Below are 18,430 nucleotides of genomic sequence, written 5' to 3'. Positions count from 1 at the left end.
ATGTTATATCCTAGAAGGATATGTGTTATCTGATCTCTGGCACATTCTGGGACAGCAACAGAGTGTAGTCCATCAGATAACAATCATGATCTCAGGGACAACAACTTAATGTCCATCATGAAAAGTAATCAGGATGTCATGATCTCTGGGACAGCGACTTAGTGCAGTCCATCATGATACATTTGTTATCATGAACTCCAGGACAGCAACTTAATGCAGTCCATCATGATAACAGGTCAAGCCATTGTGTTAGAGTATCAGACTGTAATTAAATAATATTCTGAATTGTTTCAATATAATAATGATGTATTATGTTGAGATGATATCAAAGAATGCAGAGAGAAAACTGTAATGTTGAATCTGCTGACCAGGGCACTGAAGACTTATGTAAATTTCTGTGTTCATTGTGTTTTAATCAGCGGGGTTCAAAGGTTATATAAATATGTGTGAGAGTAGACAGTGAGTCACAACCGATAGGCGTTACTCATGCTGTAGTCACGTCTATCGGGTGTGACTCAATGTCACCCCGATATCTATGTTAAACCGCAGATAAGTATAAGCCGTCATTACTTTTGTTAATGCAGTCAATTAGTTATAATTCAGCAAGGTTGATGGTTTCAACTTTATTGAAATATGTTTGTAAGATAAAATCTGCATATATATATATATATATATATACATGTACATACATGTATATGTACATGTACACACATATATATATATATATATGTATATGTACATGTACATGTACATGTACACATATACATATACCACATATATATATGTATATGTACATGTACATGTACATGTACACATATACATATACATGTACATATACATGTATGTACATGTACATATATATATATATATATATATATATATATATATTGTTAATGCAGTCAATTAGTTATAATTTGGCAAGATTGATGGTTTCAACTTTATTGAAATATGTTTGTAAGATAAAATCTGCATATATATATATATATATATAAGCACATATAACAATAACATAGATAATCACAAAATTCATTATTAAATCTTTATAATTTATGTTTGACTAATCTATACATTAACACTCCCTCTTAGATCAGTAAGAAAGAAATACACAGAAGAAGTCTTTGATCAGAAGACTTTTTAATATCAGATGAGAGTTGATTCATCAATGAAATGATATTCATCAACTTATATTTGACATTATATATCATGAGAATTGGCCTATCAGAATATCTACAAAAAAATATTCACCAAGCTCTCGAGAGTAATGGCCTATCAGAAACATCAACTGAATGATGATCACCAAGTACTCAGTGTGGTATTGGCCTATCAGAATATCAAGGCAAGATATTCACCAAGTACCGAAAATATATCTATACAAGCAACTTGTAGATAATCAAATTAATGATATCAAACACCTAGTTTTTTATTTATAAGATAAAGCCTTTACATGAAACAATTTTACAAAAATGAATCATGCTACAAGTTATTGTAAGGACATCACTTTACAACAACTTCTCTTGATACAAGTGAAATCATTTTGAAGTCACTTCTTAATGATTAACACAGGTTTTATAAATTTATAATATAAAATAAAATGTACAATAATCAATTTCTCTAAGACATTTCCTCAGATTTTACTATCATACCAAGTTCTTTACGAAAATGTTCCACTTTTGTTTTAGCAAATGGTTTGGTAAGAGTGTCTGCAATTTGATCCTCTGTACTAATATATTCCAACTTGATTACATCCTTCTCAACCATCTCTTGATCATAGTGGTATGGTATCTCAATGTGTTTTGATCTGTTATGAAACACTGGATTAAGGGATAGCTTGATATAACTTTGATTATCACAATAAATAGTAGTAGGTGGAAGTGGCTTCCCAAATAATCCAAATAGAAGTTTCCTCAACCATACAGCTTCTCTTGCTCCCATAGATGCAGCTATGTACTCAGCTTCTATAGAACTCTGTGCTACTGAAGACTACTTCCGACTAAACCAAGATATCATTGTTGAACCCAAGGTAAAACAACATCCTAAAGTGCTCTTACGATTTTTTGAATTCCCTGCCCAATCAGAATCTATATATCCTCTTAGATTTAGTTCAGTTTTAGTGTATTTGAGACCATATCCAATTGTACCACTCAGATACCTGAGAATGTGTTTTGTTGCTACTAAATGAGTTTGTTTAGTTTTGCACGTGAATTGATTGAGAACATTTACAGCATAAATGATGTCAGGTCTTGTGTTTACCAAATACATTAAAGAACCAATTATCTGTCGATATAGAGTAGGATCAACACTTTCAGAATCTTCAGTTGCTTCTTTTAGTTTCTAAAGGTTTGTTTCCATAGGAGTTTCCATTGCCTTGTAGTCCAACATGCCAAATCTATTGAGTAGATCTAGAGTATATTTCCCTTGATTTAAGAAGATCCCTTTGGAATGCTACCATACTTCTAGTCCCAAGAAGTAGTGTAGTACTCCTAGATCTTTCATTTCAAATTCAAATATGAGATCTTATTTACATTTTTCAATTAGATGATCTTCTCCTATAATTAAAAGGTCATCAACATATAGAACCATGATTAACATATCCCCCTGTATTACTTTGTAATTTAAATTTGGATCTGCAATGTTTTTAGAGAAATCAAGTTTAGTTAAATGCTGATCTATCCATTCATACCAAGCTCGAGGAGCTTGTTTCAATCCATATAAGGCCTTTTTTAATTTGCATACATGAGTTTGTTTATTGTGTACTTCAAATCCTTCTGGTTGTTCAAGATAAACTTCCTCTTCTATAACACCATTTAAAAATGCAGTCTTTACATCCATTTGATGAATTTTCCATCCCTTGGATGCAGCAATGGCTAAAACAGTTCTGACTGAAGTATATCTAGCTACTGGAGCAAAAGTTTCCTCATAATCTATTCTTTCCTTTTGGGAAAATCCTCTTGCTACAAACCTTGCTTTGTACTTGTCAATACTTCCATCTACAGCATGTTTAATTTTAAATAGCCATTTTGAGGAGACAACTGATTTATTTTTGGGTCTAGGAACAATATCCCAAACATCATTTTTAAGTATGGAGTTATATTCTTCTGTCACGGCATCTTTCCAATGGTGATGTTTTATTGCTTCTTTTACATCAGATGGTTCAAATTTGGAGATTTCACTCATTAATGCAATGTAACTTGAGTATATGTTAGGATGTTTTCTTTCCCTAATGAAATCTGAGGGAATGGAATTATTTTCTTCAATTAGCTTTTTGGCCCACAGTGGTCTTTTCTTTTCCTCAGAGGTGTGAGTAATGTCCATGGTTTCAATTGATTTATCTTCCTCCATTAGAGACTCCCTCTCATTATCAGAATTTGTTCTTCTAGAGTTTCTTCTAGGGTTTCTTTTGAATTTGATTCATTTTCATCTTTAGATCTTTTGTAGGCCAAATCTTCATCAAATATTACATCTCGACTTGGTTCAATATTTCTTTGTCCAAGATATAGATGCGATAAGCTTTGGAAGTTTCACTATAACCTACAAAGATTCCTTTCTTTCCTGAGGGCTCTAGTTTGGTTCTCTTCTTTTTAGGAATATGTACATAGACAGGGCAACCAAAAATTCTCAGGTATTTAAGATCAGGTTTTTTCCCGGTAAATGCCTCTTCAAGAATCTTGAATTCAAGATGACAGTGAGGACATCTACTTTGAAGGAAAACAGCAATATTTGAAGCTTCTCCCCAAAGAAAAATTTCAAGAGTTTGATCATGAAGCATTGCTCTAGCAGATGAACTTTTGATATATTCTTTCTCTCAGCTATTCCATTTTGTTGAGGATTATAAGGAACAGAACACTCCCTCTTGATCCCAACAGTTTTACAATAATTTATAAAGGTATTAGACATGTACTCTTTACCATTGTCTATTCTTAAGACTGTTATTTTCTTTCCAGAAAGGTTTTCTACAAGGGCTTTAAACTCTTTAAATTTTGTCAGGATTTCTTCAGATTCTTTACTTTTAAGAAAATAGATCCAAGTCTTCCTAGAGAAATCATCCACAAATATGATAATAGTATAGAGCACCCCCTAGAGAAGGAATTGACATATGACCACATAAGTCTGAGTGAATAAATTCTAGAACTTCTTTGGATTTGGTTTGACTATTTTGGAATGTAGTTTTAATATTCTTCCCCAGAGCACAACCTTTACAGGTTCCTTCATGGTATGGATTAAGTTTAGGTATACTTGTTAACATTTTTCCCAGGGTAGGTAATCCTCGAAAATGAAGATGTCCTAGTCTCCTGTGCTAAATTTCATTTTCTTTGAAAGAATCATCAATTAGAGCTGAAAGATTTAGAGAGTTAATCTGATAAAGACATACATGTCTGGAGCCAATTTTGTATGCACTTTTTATATTAGAATTCTTAGGCCAAGCTAAGACCTTTCTTTCCATAAATGTAACTCTGAATCCTTCATCTTCAAGAGTAGAGATAGAAAGCAAGTTTCTTTTTATACCAAGTACATATAGTACCTTAGTAAGTTCAATTGTTTTCCCTGATTTTAGATGAATAGTACATGTTCCTATTCCCATTATGGGATAGCTTGTATCATCTCTAATGGTTACTTCATCAACATAGTCTTCTTTGATAGAATCTAACTGTCCTTTAAAACTTGTAATATGTTGAGAGGCTCCGCTATCAATTACCCAAGTACTTGATCTGGTTGATGCTTCACTGGAGAGTGCTGAATAGAAGGCATTGTGTTCGGAATTTCCATTTGAGTTTTGAGTGGTTGCAAATGAAGCTTGTGACTTAATTCTATTAGGACACCTAGATGTCGGATGTCCAATTTTATCACATCTAAAACATTGCATTTTGGAGAAGTTAGGTGGCTTCTTCTTTCCTTTAAATTTTCTTTTCTTCTTATTTACTTGAGTGGAGAGAACTTGTAAATCTTCTTTTGAGGAAGAAACATTTTGGCCTCGAGCTAATTGCATACATTCTTCTTGTATACAGTCCGCTTTAAGTCTTTCGAATTTAGGTAATTTTGACCGAGAGCATACTCCTTGTCTGAAGGTATCCCATGATGATGGAAGGCCTTTTAGAGCCATTATAGTTAACTCCTTTCCATCACAGATGTGTCCTATGGAAGAGAGTTGATTTCGAAGTTCAATTATTCTCATAAAGTAAGAGAAAATTTTCTCTCCTTATTCATTTTAATATTTGACATTCTATCCTTTAATGTGATGATCCGAACAGCACTATTTATCTCAAACATATTTCCAAAAGCATTGTACATCTCATGTGCAGTGTCCAGTTCTAAGATTACAGGTAGAAGATGAGTTTTAACACCATCCACAATAAGTTTCATAGCTTTATTGTTGTCACTCTCCCATTTTTCCAGTTCATTAATTACTTTAGGAGGTGGGTTAGAATTTTCACTAAACTTATTTAGACCATGTTCTTTCAGTATAAGTTTCAATCTTAATTTCCAGGCTGCAAAATCTGAATCACCTTCTAATCTGTTTTCCAGCCTCATACCATTCACCATTTTATTTTTTTAAGTATTATTTGATTAAGGTCTGATTTTAGGATCACTTTTTTTTAAACCTGCTTTGATACCATGTTAGAGTATCAAATTGTAATTAACTAATATTTTGAATTGTTTGAATATAATAATGATGTATTATGTTGAGATGATATCAAAGAATGCAGAGAGAAAACTATAATGTTGAATCCACTGACCAAGGCACTAAAGACTTATGTAAATTTCTATGTTCGTTGTGTTTTAATCAGCGGGGTTCAAAGGTTATATAAATATGTGTGAGAGTGAACACCAATAGGCGTCTCACGCTAGAGTCACATCTATCGGGCGTGACTCAATGTCACCCCGATATCTATGTTAAACCACAAATAAGTATAAGCCGTCGTTACTTTGTTAATGCAATCGATTAGTTATAATTCGGCAAGGTTGATGGCTTCAACTTTATTGAAATATGTTTGTAAGATAAAATCTGCATATATATATATATATATATATATATATATATATATATATATATATATATAAGCACATATAACAATAACATAAATAATCATAAGATTCATTATTAAATCTTTATAATTTATCTTTGACTCATCTATACATTAACACATTGTTAAAGTCGTCACCTTACAATAGCGATCTCACAAATACATCAATGAAAGATCGTCACCTTTCATGACATTATCCACATATGCAAAATAGTAACTCACATAATATAAATTAACTTTAAACATAACTGAGCCTCAATCTCAAGAATTACAATTGCATTTACATTTTAATTGTAGCAAGTTTACCTCTAAAGTGTTCCACTTTCAATTTTGAAAAAGGTTTGGTAAATATATGGGCAGTTTGCTCATCAGTGCTAATGTATACCAACTTGATGACATTTCTATCCACCATATCCTTGATGTAGAAATAGGGAATCTCAATGTGCTTTGACCTGTTGTGAAGAAATAGATTTACTAATAGTTTTATGCAACTCTGATTGTCTCAATGTATGCCTATAGGGTTCAAGGATTTTCCAAATAATCCAACCAGTAGCTTCCTTAACCAAACTGCTTCTCAAGCTCTCATAAAGGGTTCAACGTATTATGCTTCAGTAGAACTCTATCCAACTACGGATTGCTTTCTGCTGAACCAAGATATCATTGCATATCGTAGACTGAAACAACATCCTGTGGTGTTTTTACGATCAACTTAATTGTCGGCCCAATCTAAATTTGAATACCCTTGAAGTTTTATTTCAGCATTGTCATACTTTAGACCAAATCAATGGTTCCATGCAAGTATCTTAAAATGTGTTTGGCTGCCATAAGATGAATTTTCTCACACGTGAATTGGCTCAATTCATTTGCAGCATAACATATGTCAGGACAAGTATTCACCAAATACATTAATGAGCCAATTATCTATCTATACCGTGTGAGATCTGTAAATCCAAATTCGGATGCATCACTTCTAAGCTTGTGAAGGTTTGTCTCCATTGGTGTAGTTAAGGGGTAGATAAGGGGTCACAGACCATCATGCCAAATTTGTTCAAAATGTCAATAGTATATTTGCCTTGATTTGGGAAAATATAGTTCTCTTTTTGCCTCACTTCTAGACCTAGAAAATAGTGCAGGAGACCCAGGTCTTTCATATCAAATCGAGACGCAAGGTCTTGTTTACATTTTGTAATGAGATGATCTTCCCCTATTATTAGCAAATCATCAACATAGAGAACAAGTATTAACATGTCACCATCTAATACTTTGAAATATATATTTGGATCTACTTCATTTTTGGAGTACCCTAGTTTGGTAAGGTAATTGTCTATCTTTTCATACCATGCCTTGGGGGCTTGTTTAAGGCCATAGAGAGCTTTCTTCAATTTACACACATGGGAGTTTTTGTCATGAATGATAAAACCTTCTTATTGCTCTAGATATATTTCTTCATCAAATAACCCCATTTAAGAATGTGGTCTACATCCGTTTGATGTATCTTCCATCCTTTACATGTGGCAAGGACAATTATAGTTCTTACAAAGGTACATCGTGCAATAGGAGCGAATGTTTCTTCATAGTCAATTCCAGCCTTATGAGAGAACCCTCTGGCAACAAATCTAGCTTTGTCTTTTTTAATGTTCCCATCTAGTGCACTATTAATTTTAAATAGTCATTTAGAGGAGACAATTGATTTATCCTTAGGTCTAGGTATGATGTCTCAAACATCATTTTTCAAGAAAGTTTTGTATTCTCAATCATGGCAACTTTCTGAACTTTGGCATGTTAAGGCTTTTTCAACATTTGATGGTTCAAATTTGATGAGCTCACTTATAAGTGGCAACATAGCATGAGTGACTTCTTGTTTTCTTACTTTCTCTAAAGATTTCTTCAGGGGCTACATTATTTTCTCCAATCGTCTTCCTTGCCCATAGTGGATTTTTCCTACTGGCTGAAATCTCCAGATTTTCAAAATTAGATTGTACGAGTCCATGATCTTTTGAATAATCCTCCCTCTGAATCTCAATACTATTGTTTTCATCTAATTCTGTGCTTGATTCATCATTTGGTTCTTCAATATTTTTTGAAATCTTAAATACATCTTCTTTGAATTTAATATCTCTACTGATTTCAATTATTCTTTGTCCTAGAATATATACTTTGTAGGCTTTGGAAGACTCATTATAACCAACATATATACCTTTCTTTCCTAAGGGTCTAGTTTGGACCTCTTCTCTTTGGGAAGATGAATATATACAAGGCAACCAAAAAAATTTAAGACTTAAGTCTGGATTGTTTCATGTGGAGGCTTATTCAAGTGTTATATTCTCTAGAATTGAATCAAGACATATGTATTGAATGTATACACTATTGTATTTGAGGCTTCAACCCATAATGTTATATGAAGATTTTGATCGTGCATTATGACTTTAGCAACTTCAATAATGGTTTTGTTTTTCCTTTCTGCTACTCCATTTTGTTGCAAATTATAAGGTATTGTATACTCCCTCTTAATCCAAACAAAAGTGCAAAATTCTTTGAAACTTTTGGAAATGTGTTCACCCCCATTGTCTGATCTCAGAGTCTTAATTTTCTTTCCAGTTTGATTTTTGACTAGTGTTTTAAACTCTTTAAATTTCAATAATACTTCATTTAATTCTTTAAGCTTAAGAAAATAAATCCAAGTTTTTCTAGAATAATCATCAACAAAAACAACATGATACAAGAATCCCCCTAAAGAGAGTACTTGCATTGGATTGCACAAATCAGTGTGAATAAGTTCCAGTGCAATTTTTTATTTATGTTCACTACGAGGAAAAGATTCTTTAAAGTTCTTCCCTAAGGCACATCCCTTGCATGTTCCAACATGTTCAAATTTTAAATTAAGTCCATCACAATCTTTTTCTATAGAGGTGAGCGCACAAAAATGAAGGTGTTCTAACCTTCTGTACCAAATTTCATTAGTTTTAGAAACTTCATGATTTAATGCTTGGTTTTGAGCATTACAAAGTTTATATAAACTTCCATCTCTAAATCCTATAGCGATTGAATTCTTGATGTTAGAATTCTTAGGACAAGATAGAACTTTATCTTCCTGAAAAGTGACATGATATCCTTGGTTTGTTAGGCTTGAAATGGAGACCAAATTCCTCTTAATGCAAAATACAAATAATACATCACTTAGTTAGAATGTAACTTCGATTTTCAATTGTATTGAACAAGCCCCAATTCCTTTCACTGGATAGGTGGAGCTGTCCCCTGTTGTAACTTCTTCAGTTGAGTGTCCTTCAAAGGTTACGAACTGATCTTTGAATCCAGCTATATGTCAAGATGATCCACTATCAATTATCCAAGTATTCTTGTTAGTGCTTAGTTCATCTGATAAGGCTTAAAAAAATAGTGAATTCTCAGCTTCCTTGACTTCAGAAATAGAGGCATGAGTTTTGTTTTTTTTCCAAGCAATACATGTGAGTGTCTCCAAATTTATCACGCTTGTAGCATTGAAGTTTAGAAATATCTCTCCTCTTGTAGTTATGTTTCGGATTATTCTTCCCCCTTTTTCGTTTGAAAATTCTTTTCTTTCCCTTATTGCTTTCGTTTGCATGTAGAGCTTGTATTTCTCCTTTATTATTTGGATTGATCCCTCTCATAACTAATTTTGATTCTTTCTAAGTACAGTCATTCTTAAGTTGATCAAATTTAGGTAGTTCATGTCGTGCATTGATCCCTTGGATAAAGGATTCCCAAGAAGTTGGTAACCCTTTAAGGGCTGTCAAGAATAATTCATTTTTGTCTACATGATTTCCAATAGTTAAAAGTTGAACTTTTGATTCTGAAATTCTCATAAAATATGATGTGTTTAGTTTCATCTGATTTCCACAATCCATTAGCAATATCAGAATTTTTCTAGAATTTGATTATGTCTGAATTTTTTAGCATCAACGTTTTAGATAACACACAGTGATCCATCATTAGGATGAAGAGCAAGAGAATAGAAAAATTAAGTAGCAGACCAGAGGAGACACAGAGATATAAAAAGAGGAGGGAGTGGGTGGGGGGGTCACGAAGACCGAGAGGGAAGAAGAAAATGAGTTTGACCTTAAATAAAAGAGAAGAAATTCAAAAAGTAAAAGCAATTAAAAATAAATAAAAATGAACATATAGACTGATAACTAAAGGACAAAAACAAGGTGAACAAGCCATAAGAAAAAGAATAAAACCTAACCAAAAAGAATATGCAAAACCAAGAAAGACGATACAAAGATAAAATTCGAAACCTATATACATACATATAATAATAATGAATATTAATAATAATAAAATGGACACATTATGTATATGAATATGGATGTATCAATATTATAATGATAATAATATAACTAAATAAGACTATATATATATATATAAGGCAAAAGCCTACAATGCAACGGTAACTTGCGAGCCTCTAATGTGGGAGGTCTTGGGTTTGAATCTACCTTCGCTTAACATACAATAATAATTAATTCCAACAAATAATATTAATTAATCTAAGCTTCGGCCGTTTACCGATCAAAATATATATATAAAAGAAGAAAATAAAAATCAATAAAATAACATATAGAACATTATAATATTTATGCATTCATATAGGTGCTATTACTGGTGTTATTATCATTTTCATTATAATATTTATGCATTCATATATATATATATATATATATAATGCGTCCATTTGTTATTAGTGTTAGTAGTAGTATTATTATTACTATTATTATTACTTTCATTTGTATTATTATTTTTTGTGGTTCATTTTCAGATTCGCATTCTTAGTTCGTTATTATTATTAATTTTTATTTTTAGTCATTTTTCTTCATTATTTATATTTTGCTCGATGTTCTATATGTTATTTTATTGATTTTTATTTTCTTCTTATTTATATTTATATAAGAAATTTTTATTTATTTATTTATTTAGTCTTATTTAGTTATATTATTTATGTTATTATTATTATCATTATAATATTGATACATCCATATTCATATACATAATGTGTCCATTTTATTATTATTAATATTCATTATTATTATATGTATATATATAGGTTTCGAATTTTATCTTTGTATCGTCTTTCTTGGTTTTGCATATTCTTTCTAGTTAGGTTTCATTCTTCATCTTATGGCTTGTTCACCTTGTTTTTGTCCTTTAGTTATCAGTCTATATGTTCATTTTTATTTATTTTTATTGCTTTTACTTTTTGAATTTTTTCTCTTTCATTTAAGGTCAAACTCATTTTCTTCTTCCTTTTTTAGCTTATGATCCCCCCTCTCAGTCTTCGTGACCCGCCCACCCACTCCCACCTCTTTTTATATCTCTGTGTCTCTTCTAGTCTGCTACTTAATTTTTCTATTCTCTTGCTCTTCATCCTGATGATAGATCACTGTGTGTGATCTGAAAAATTGATGCTAAAAAATTCAGACACAATCAAATTCCAGAAAAATTCTGATATTTATGATGTGATTGTTTCCCCTCTATTCATCTTGATGTGAAGAAGTTGTTGTTTCAAGGTAAGAAGCCTGCTTGTATTATTGATTTTGTATGTGTTTTGAACAATAAAGTCATGAACATATCATAGGCAGTTTTCAATTTTGATATAATTGATAGTATATGATCATTTACAGCATCTATAATAATTTTCATGACTTTATTGTTATGGCGCTATCTGGTTCATTGTCTGGCATGGTTTTGTTTTCTTCCACATATGTATTTAATTCAAGTTATTGAAGAATGGTCATTATTCAAATTCTCCATGATACAAAGTTTGATGCACCTTCGAGTCTGTACTCGAGTCTGACACCGTTCACCATGGTTGCACTTTAGAATAGATTATGTGCAAGTCTGAAGTATGAATGGTAATTTCAAAATCTTTGAACTCTATCAATTTAGCTCTGATACCATGTGAAGGAATTCAGATCTGATATGGAGTCCAATTTTATATTTATTTAATTCAAACTGAGCAACTCATAATGCTGATATTGATGAACATGAAATACTTAGATATGAACCATTTATATAGTTCTGCAACTATATTAATATCTCCGAATATATATATTGTTATCTGTGTATATTATACTAACTTAATCTTCTATTTGCTGCAGGCGCTGAATCGACCAAAAGATGGTAGTTATATGTTTGTGGTATTCATAAACTGCGAAGTGTATATTCTCATATATGTCACTGCAGGTACTGCTATTGCCGTGTTATTGATATTGTCCCTGCAGCGATGTTGTAAACATATATAAGATATGAATAGTCATACCCACGAAGAGGCGTGACACTACGTGGCTTATGTCACGTAGGGTCATGACTTATCATAACATATTATTAGTTAGTGCCCAAACATAAATAAGCCCCGATCAATGTTAACAAGGGCCCAATCGGTGCTTGAGAAATATTGAGCAATATGTCGCTGGGGATACGATGAAAATGCTCTGCCAGGACAGATATTTATTAAGTAAATTATAATATGATTTACACGGGATATGAACCCCGATCGACAAACACATAAGCCACGGCAATTATGTGATGCCATTCCCGATTGCAAACATAAGTTGGGTGTTATTACAAATAAAGATATGCAGTCAGTTTGTATAATCAGAAATACTTATTATTATTTTATATATATACAGATAAATAGAGAGAGAGAGAGAATTATGTCAATCAGACTTCATAATCTGACTGATGCTATATCTTCAACAAGCATGGCTACTGAAGAACCCACGACTAGTACTGCTTATTGCACATATATTAATTCAACTGTCATAAAAACTGTTCTTGTTTAAATGTCGTATGCCGAACCCAAAGCATTGCTAATTTGATATGTACGCATGTCTCTCATGCAAAACAGATGCTAGCAAGGAATCAAATGTAGGACATCCCATCGATATGCTGGGGCACTCCTATACTGGGCTACAAGCCCTTATGCAAAGCTTATTTTTGGTGCAGTGTCAATTAACCTTCCCAAAAAAAAACATCTTAAGGCCAACTTGGCAACAGTAGGCAGCTTCAACATATCAATGCAGGTTTGAGCAAAAATAGAACTTGTGGGGCCTATTAGCTGGGTGGTAAATTGCAAGAAGACGGCCCTAGGTTTCAGTTTCTAACAACTAAACGCTTTCAACTATGTCAAGACCAATGATCACTTACGTCCCTGCAATTTCAATATGATACTGCAATTTGAAATCTTAAGCTTCAAAGAGGTTAATTTACAATATCATAATTATTTTATATTGACACGTAGCAGACTATATTTCTTCGAAGTCAGTCAAACTTGTCTTTGCGTAGTTCCATTAAATACAATGTATGGCTAAGGCAAGAAAACGTACCTGTGTAACTCTGTAATTGAAGTAAGGATCAAATTCATGAATGACGCTTTCATACTTGATAACCTGGCACAAATTAAAAAAGAAATATCATTGATATAACCAACCAAAATGTTTTTACTAGCAGTACAGCTTCATCTAAAAATCTCTAAAATCCGAAATCGAAATAAAATTCGTTCTAAAACAGGGGATCTGTTATTGAATTGGAAAAATAATCGAATGAACAGTAAAAATGTTTAAAAGTGAAATGGATCGAAAATATTGAAGCTGGAATTAGGTTACAATACGGATCGGAAATGCAAAAAAGACATAATTTGTTTCGAATGACAACAACATAAATTCGAAAACACTTACGGAGAATAGACGGATGGAAAAGGCGAGGATAGCAACCAAAATGAGGATTGTGAAAGATAGAACAGAGCCGAATGCATCTCTGGCTTTCGATGTCGAAATTGATGGTGCAGTTGCAGAGGCCGCCATGATTGCTATCAACAATTTATTCACAAACTATACTCTGGTCTGATCCGTGCCATTTATATCAACATTCTACGTTTTCTCGCTTTCTATATTTTTATGGATTTGTAAGGATAGAGAGGGTTTACGAGCCGGAAGAAACGAATAGAAAGGGTTTGATTTTTCAACGCTCCTCCCCTCAATTTTCTCTCTCTAAGATGTTTTCGAATATCATGCAAGTTTAAGAGCTGCCCACAACAACTAAAACTGAGTAGTTGAGATTTAAAAGTCTCGGAAAGTCCACACACTTTACAATACACACTTTATGCTAGCAATTGTATGTTTTTGTACATGAGTCAATAGGAAAGTACATCATTAATAATAATAATAATTCTATTACAAAATTCATTGAAAAGTTTCATCCAACCAAATTCAATAAAATGTTACTAATATAAATGTATAATTTGATTTAAACATTCATTATTAGAAACAAATAGAACAACCAAATTAATTGCAAAAATTATCGAAACAAATAGAATAAAGAATTACCAAAATTATAAACATGTATAATTTCACAAATAAATATTGTTTACATTTATAATTTTTGCAACATTGTTATTACACAAAGAAAAAGCTTATCCAACCAAATTGAATAAAAAATGAGAAAAATAATATAGATGTTTCTTATAATTTAATATCATCACATTTATTTATTACATAAAAATTCATAAAATGAAAATTCTATAAATTTAGATGAAAAATTAAAAAAAGTAAACTAAATTAAAAAAATAAAAAATAAAAAGCTTATAATAAAAAAGTAAAGGAAAAATGAATAGAATGGATAAGTGCTTACAATTATGTTTGATTTCTATTTTTTATTTATAAATTGTATAGAAAACCATATTCCATATTGGTAAAAAAAGAATCTTAAGGAAAGAAAAATCTCTAATATTCAGTCGATAAATCTAGTGCACGAAAGATGATCTTGTTCCTCATCCAACCAAAATTCACAATTTTTATTTGTCAGCACATAAATGATGCCCCAACTATTTATCCATTTGGTCCAATCTTCTCAATCATCAACAATCTTTTTCCATTCAAACCTTGATGGGTTAGACAAGAATGGAGCAAATAACCATGCAACTATCAAGAACCACAAGGAAGTGTTTATAAAAATATAATCTAATGATTTTTTTGCCGCTCAATCATAAATGTTATACATAAACAATAGCATCATTAGCTACTAACCTTTTGTAAAATGGATTATTGAGTAGAGCTTGTAGTTTTCTACAAAATTTTCATGTCTCACCACAAAGCCTCATTCAATCACTTTGTACTTTGCAACTCCATGCAAAATTGTCCACCCAAAATAATTAGTTTTTGTTCCAACGAAAATGCGAAAAAGAAGGAGGGCAGAAATCACCAAATGCATAATAGAAGCCTCTTTCTAAGACAATCATTAGATTTTTGCGTGGAGCAATTGAAAAAATTATCCATAATACAACTAGTGTGAGAAAAGAAAAAGCCCTCATGTCATGTGATTCACAAAATTCAAAAAAATCAAGTAAAATGATGTATTTGAATCAAAATGCATGATTCAGATTAATACATAGATTTTAATCCAATTGTAAACTAGAAATTTTTGAAAATTTTATAGTATTTTCACCTTTCAATGAAATTCCCATAGCAGTCCATATTAAGAAGATTAGCTTCATGGAAATTGAAGCAAATTATATGTGTGTGTGTGTGCACGCGCACGCACGCACACGCACACACACACACACACACGCACACGCACGTGCGCGCGCACACACACACACACACACACATTCCATTATCCTTCTAAATATCAATTAAATACATTACTACAGTATGTCGATCATGCTCTGAGTATTGATCATGTATTAACGAGTTGTTATATGCTTGTTGCTTATCATTAAAATGAATTGATACTTATTGGGTACAAGTCTTTGTCAAGACTAATGCATTGGTTATGAATCGATATGCATCTATTTGGTGGCATTAAGGAATTAATATTATTATTATTATGCATTGAGGTATGGTTATGTAGGGTCACAACCCTACATAAACATATCTTGATGCATGTATATATTGTATGCATTTGTGAATACTAAAAATATATCAATAACAAAGGCAATACATTCTCAGGCATATTCAGATCTGCATAATATGTGTGTGTGTGTGTGTACATGTATGTATGTATATATGTTGTATGTATGTATATACATACATACATACATATCTATATATGTGTGTGTGTGTATGTATACATACATACATACATACATGTATGTATGTATGTACATACATACATATATACATATGTATGTATATGTATATGTATATGTATATGTGTGTGTGTGTGTGTGTATATATATATATGTATATGTATATGTATATATGTATATGTATATATATATTTTGATTTATTCCAGTATATATACATACATATATATGTGTGTGTGTGTGTGTGTGTGTGTGTGTGTACTGGAATAAATCAGAATATAGTTATTAAAGAAGAACTAAAATCTTCTCATAAGATTCATTATTTTTTCAGCTCAAGTCTCCACCAATAAATGATCTTAAAACTTTGCATGATATTAGAGCCAAATTGGTAAAGAGACTTTTCAAATTCAAAACATTGAAACAAAAGTAAGTATATGCCAAACAATGTGAGAGTAGAGAACAAACATGAAGGAGCAACAAATTTATTTTATTGAAAAATTTGGATTATTGCAATTCTTGAAGAATTACAACTAGAATCTTTTATTGAATCAGACATTTTGATTCCTGAAGATGAGGCAGAAAAAGTTACTTGGAAAAATAAAATAATAAAGTCAAGAAAATCATTGTGGATTCAGTAAAAGATCATATTCTTCCATCCATCTCAAATCTGAAAAAGACATTTGAAGTAGTTAAGACAATCAAGGATACATTTGAAATCAACAACTCAAGTAGATTGATTACGTTAAAAAATAAACTAATGAATACTAAAATGAATAAAGGAGAAATAATCTCGTCCTACTTTGGAAAGATTTCTAAAATTTAAAATCATCTATCTTCTATTGGAAGCAAAAAAGAAGACCAATAACTATTGATAATAGCACTTAGAGGATTACCCTTATCTTGGGAAGCATTGATCCAAGTTGTCAGCAAACCTTCAATACCAGCTTTTGATGAACTAAAAAATGATTGCACATCAAAAGAATCAATACTAATCTCTAGAGGGATCATCTTAAATCAAGATGGAGAAAATCAAGCTCGTTTCTCAATCTCTAACAACAAAGGGAAAAAAGAGGAAATTCAAAGGAAAGAAATATGATAGAAGGAAAGAGAATAATAATTATAAAAGAAATTACTTCTCCAAAGTTAAATGTTAAAGTGTGAGAAATTCGGACATACCTTTAGAAATTGTCTAGAAAGGGAAAAAAAAATCTTGGCTTCTTTAGCCGAAACAAAGAAAGATGAAAATCTATTATTTTACTCCACTTGATCAAGTGACATGAAATCAAATGAAAATATGTGGATAATGGATAGTGGTACTTCCCAACATATAACAGGATTTAGAGATAAGTTTGAAACTTTTGGAAATTATCTCATTGAAGGAGTCACCATTGGAGACAACTCCGCCTATCTAATTAAAGGAATTTGAACCTATTCTATACAATTAAGGACTAGAGTCGCACTAAAATTAAAAGATGTTCTCTTTGTACTAGGCATAAAAAGAAATCTAATATCAATTTTTGGACTAGTTGATGACGGGTTTCAAGTCACCTTCAATGAAGACAAGGTTTTGTGCTAGCCTAAAAACTCAAATCTTAAAAATGCTATCACCATTGGGACTAGAGATGGGACCCTATATAAACTATGCAACATTCAAAAGCAAGCTCTTAACCTCAAAGTGACAAATTCTAATGAAGTATGGCATAGAAGACTCTGACATATTGGATTTAGTTCACTTTCAAGTGTAGAGAAAATCACCACCGGAACACATAGCCTAAATTCAAAGCATACAGGCATCTATAAAGGATGTGCCCTAGGAAAGAACATTAAAAGACCTTTTCCTCCTAGTGAACACAAGTCTAAATCAGTTCTAGAACTAGTTCACTCTGACTTATGTGGGTCTAAGCCAACACTTTCTCTAGGAGGTTACTCTTACTACATAATATTCTTTGATGATTACTCTAGGAAAACTTGGATTTATTTTCTAAAGGTCAAAGAATCAAATGAAGTTCTACATCAAAATTTAAAGAATTCAAAAAAATTGTGAAAAAAAAATTAAAAAAATCTAAAAGAATTAAAACCCTAATATTAGACAATGGGGGAGAATATACTTATGAGAATTTCATATTTTTTTGTACCTCTAATGGGATTAAGAGGGAGTATATAGTACCATATAATGCTCAACAAAATGGGATAGTAGAAAGGAAAAATAGAACCATTGTTGAAGGAGCAAAAGCCATGCTTCATGATCAAAACCTACACTTCTCATTATGGGCAGAAGCCACAAATACTATTGTATACATTCAAAATAGATGCCCACACTCAATACTAGAAACATAACACTTTAAGAAGTCTTTA

At 31.7% G+C, this 18,430-nt stretch overlaps 1 protein-coding gene across 3 annotated transcripts in view; it reads right to left on the bottom strand.

Annotated features, from left to right (window-relative positions):
• The window catches only part of STT3A (staurosporin and temperature sensitive 3-like A), a 125,646-nt gene extending 111,562 nt beyond the window's left edge, over positions 1–14,084 (bottom strand). For all 3 annotated transcript variants that reach the window (XM_089815272.1, XM_089815273.1, XM_089815274.1), the window contains exons 1-2: positions 13,730–14,084; positions 13,379–13,441 (exon numbers count right to left, since the gene is read on the bottom strand). In XM_089815272.1, the coding sequence (XP_089671398.1) occupies positions 13,379–13,441; positions 13,730–13,855 (189 nt within the window). In that variant the 5' untranslated portion in view covers positions 13,856–14,084. The remainder of the gene's footprint in view (positions 1–13,378; positions 13,442–13,729) is intronic.
• Positions 14,085–18,430: the final 4,346 nt, after the last annotated feature.

Source organism: Cupressus sempervirens, chromosome 2 (genome assembly GCF_028749045.1).
Source record: "Cupressus sempervirens isolate cs-2001-9-10 chromosome 2, ASM2874904v1, whole genome shotgun sequence".
Lineage (NCBI taxonomy): Eukaryota > Viridiplantae > Streptophyta > Pinopsida > Cupressales > Cupressaceae > Cupressus > Cupressus sempervirens.
This window is presented reverse-complemented; position numbering and strand designations above follow the sequence as displayed.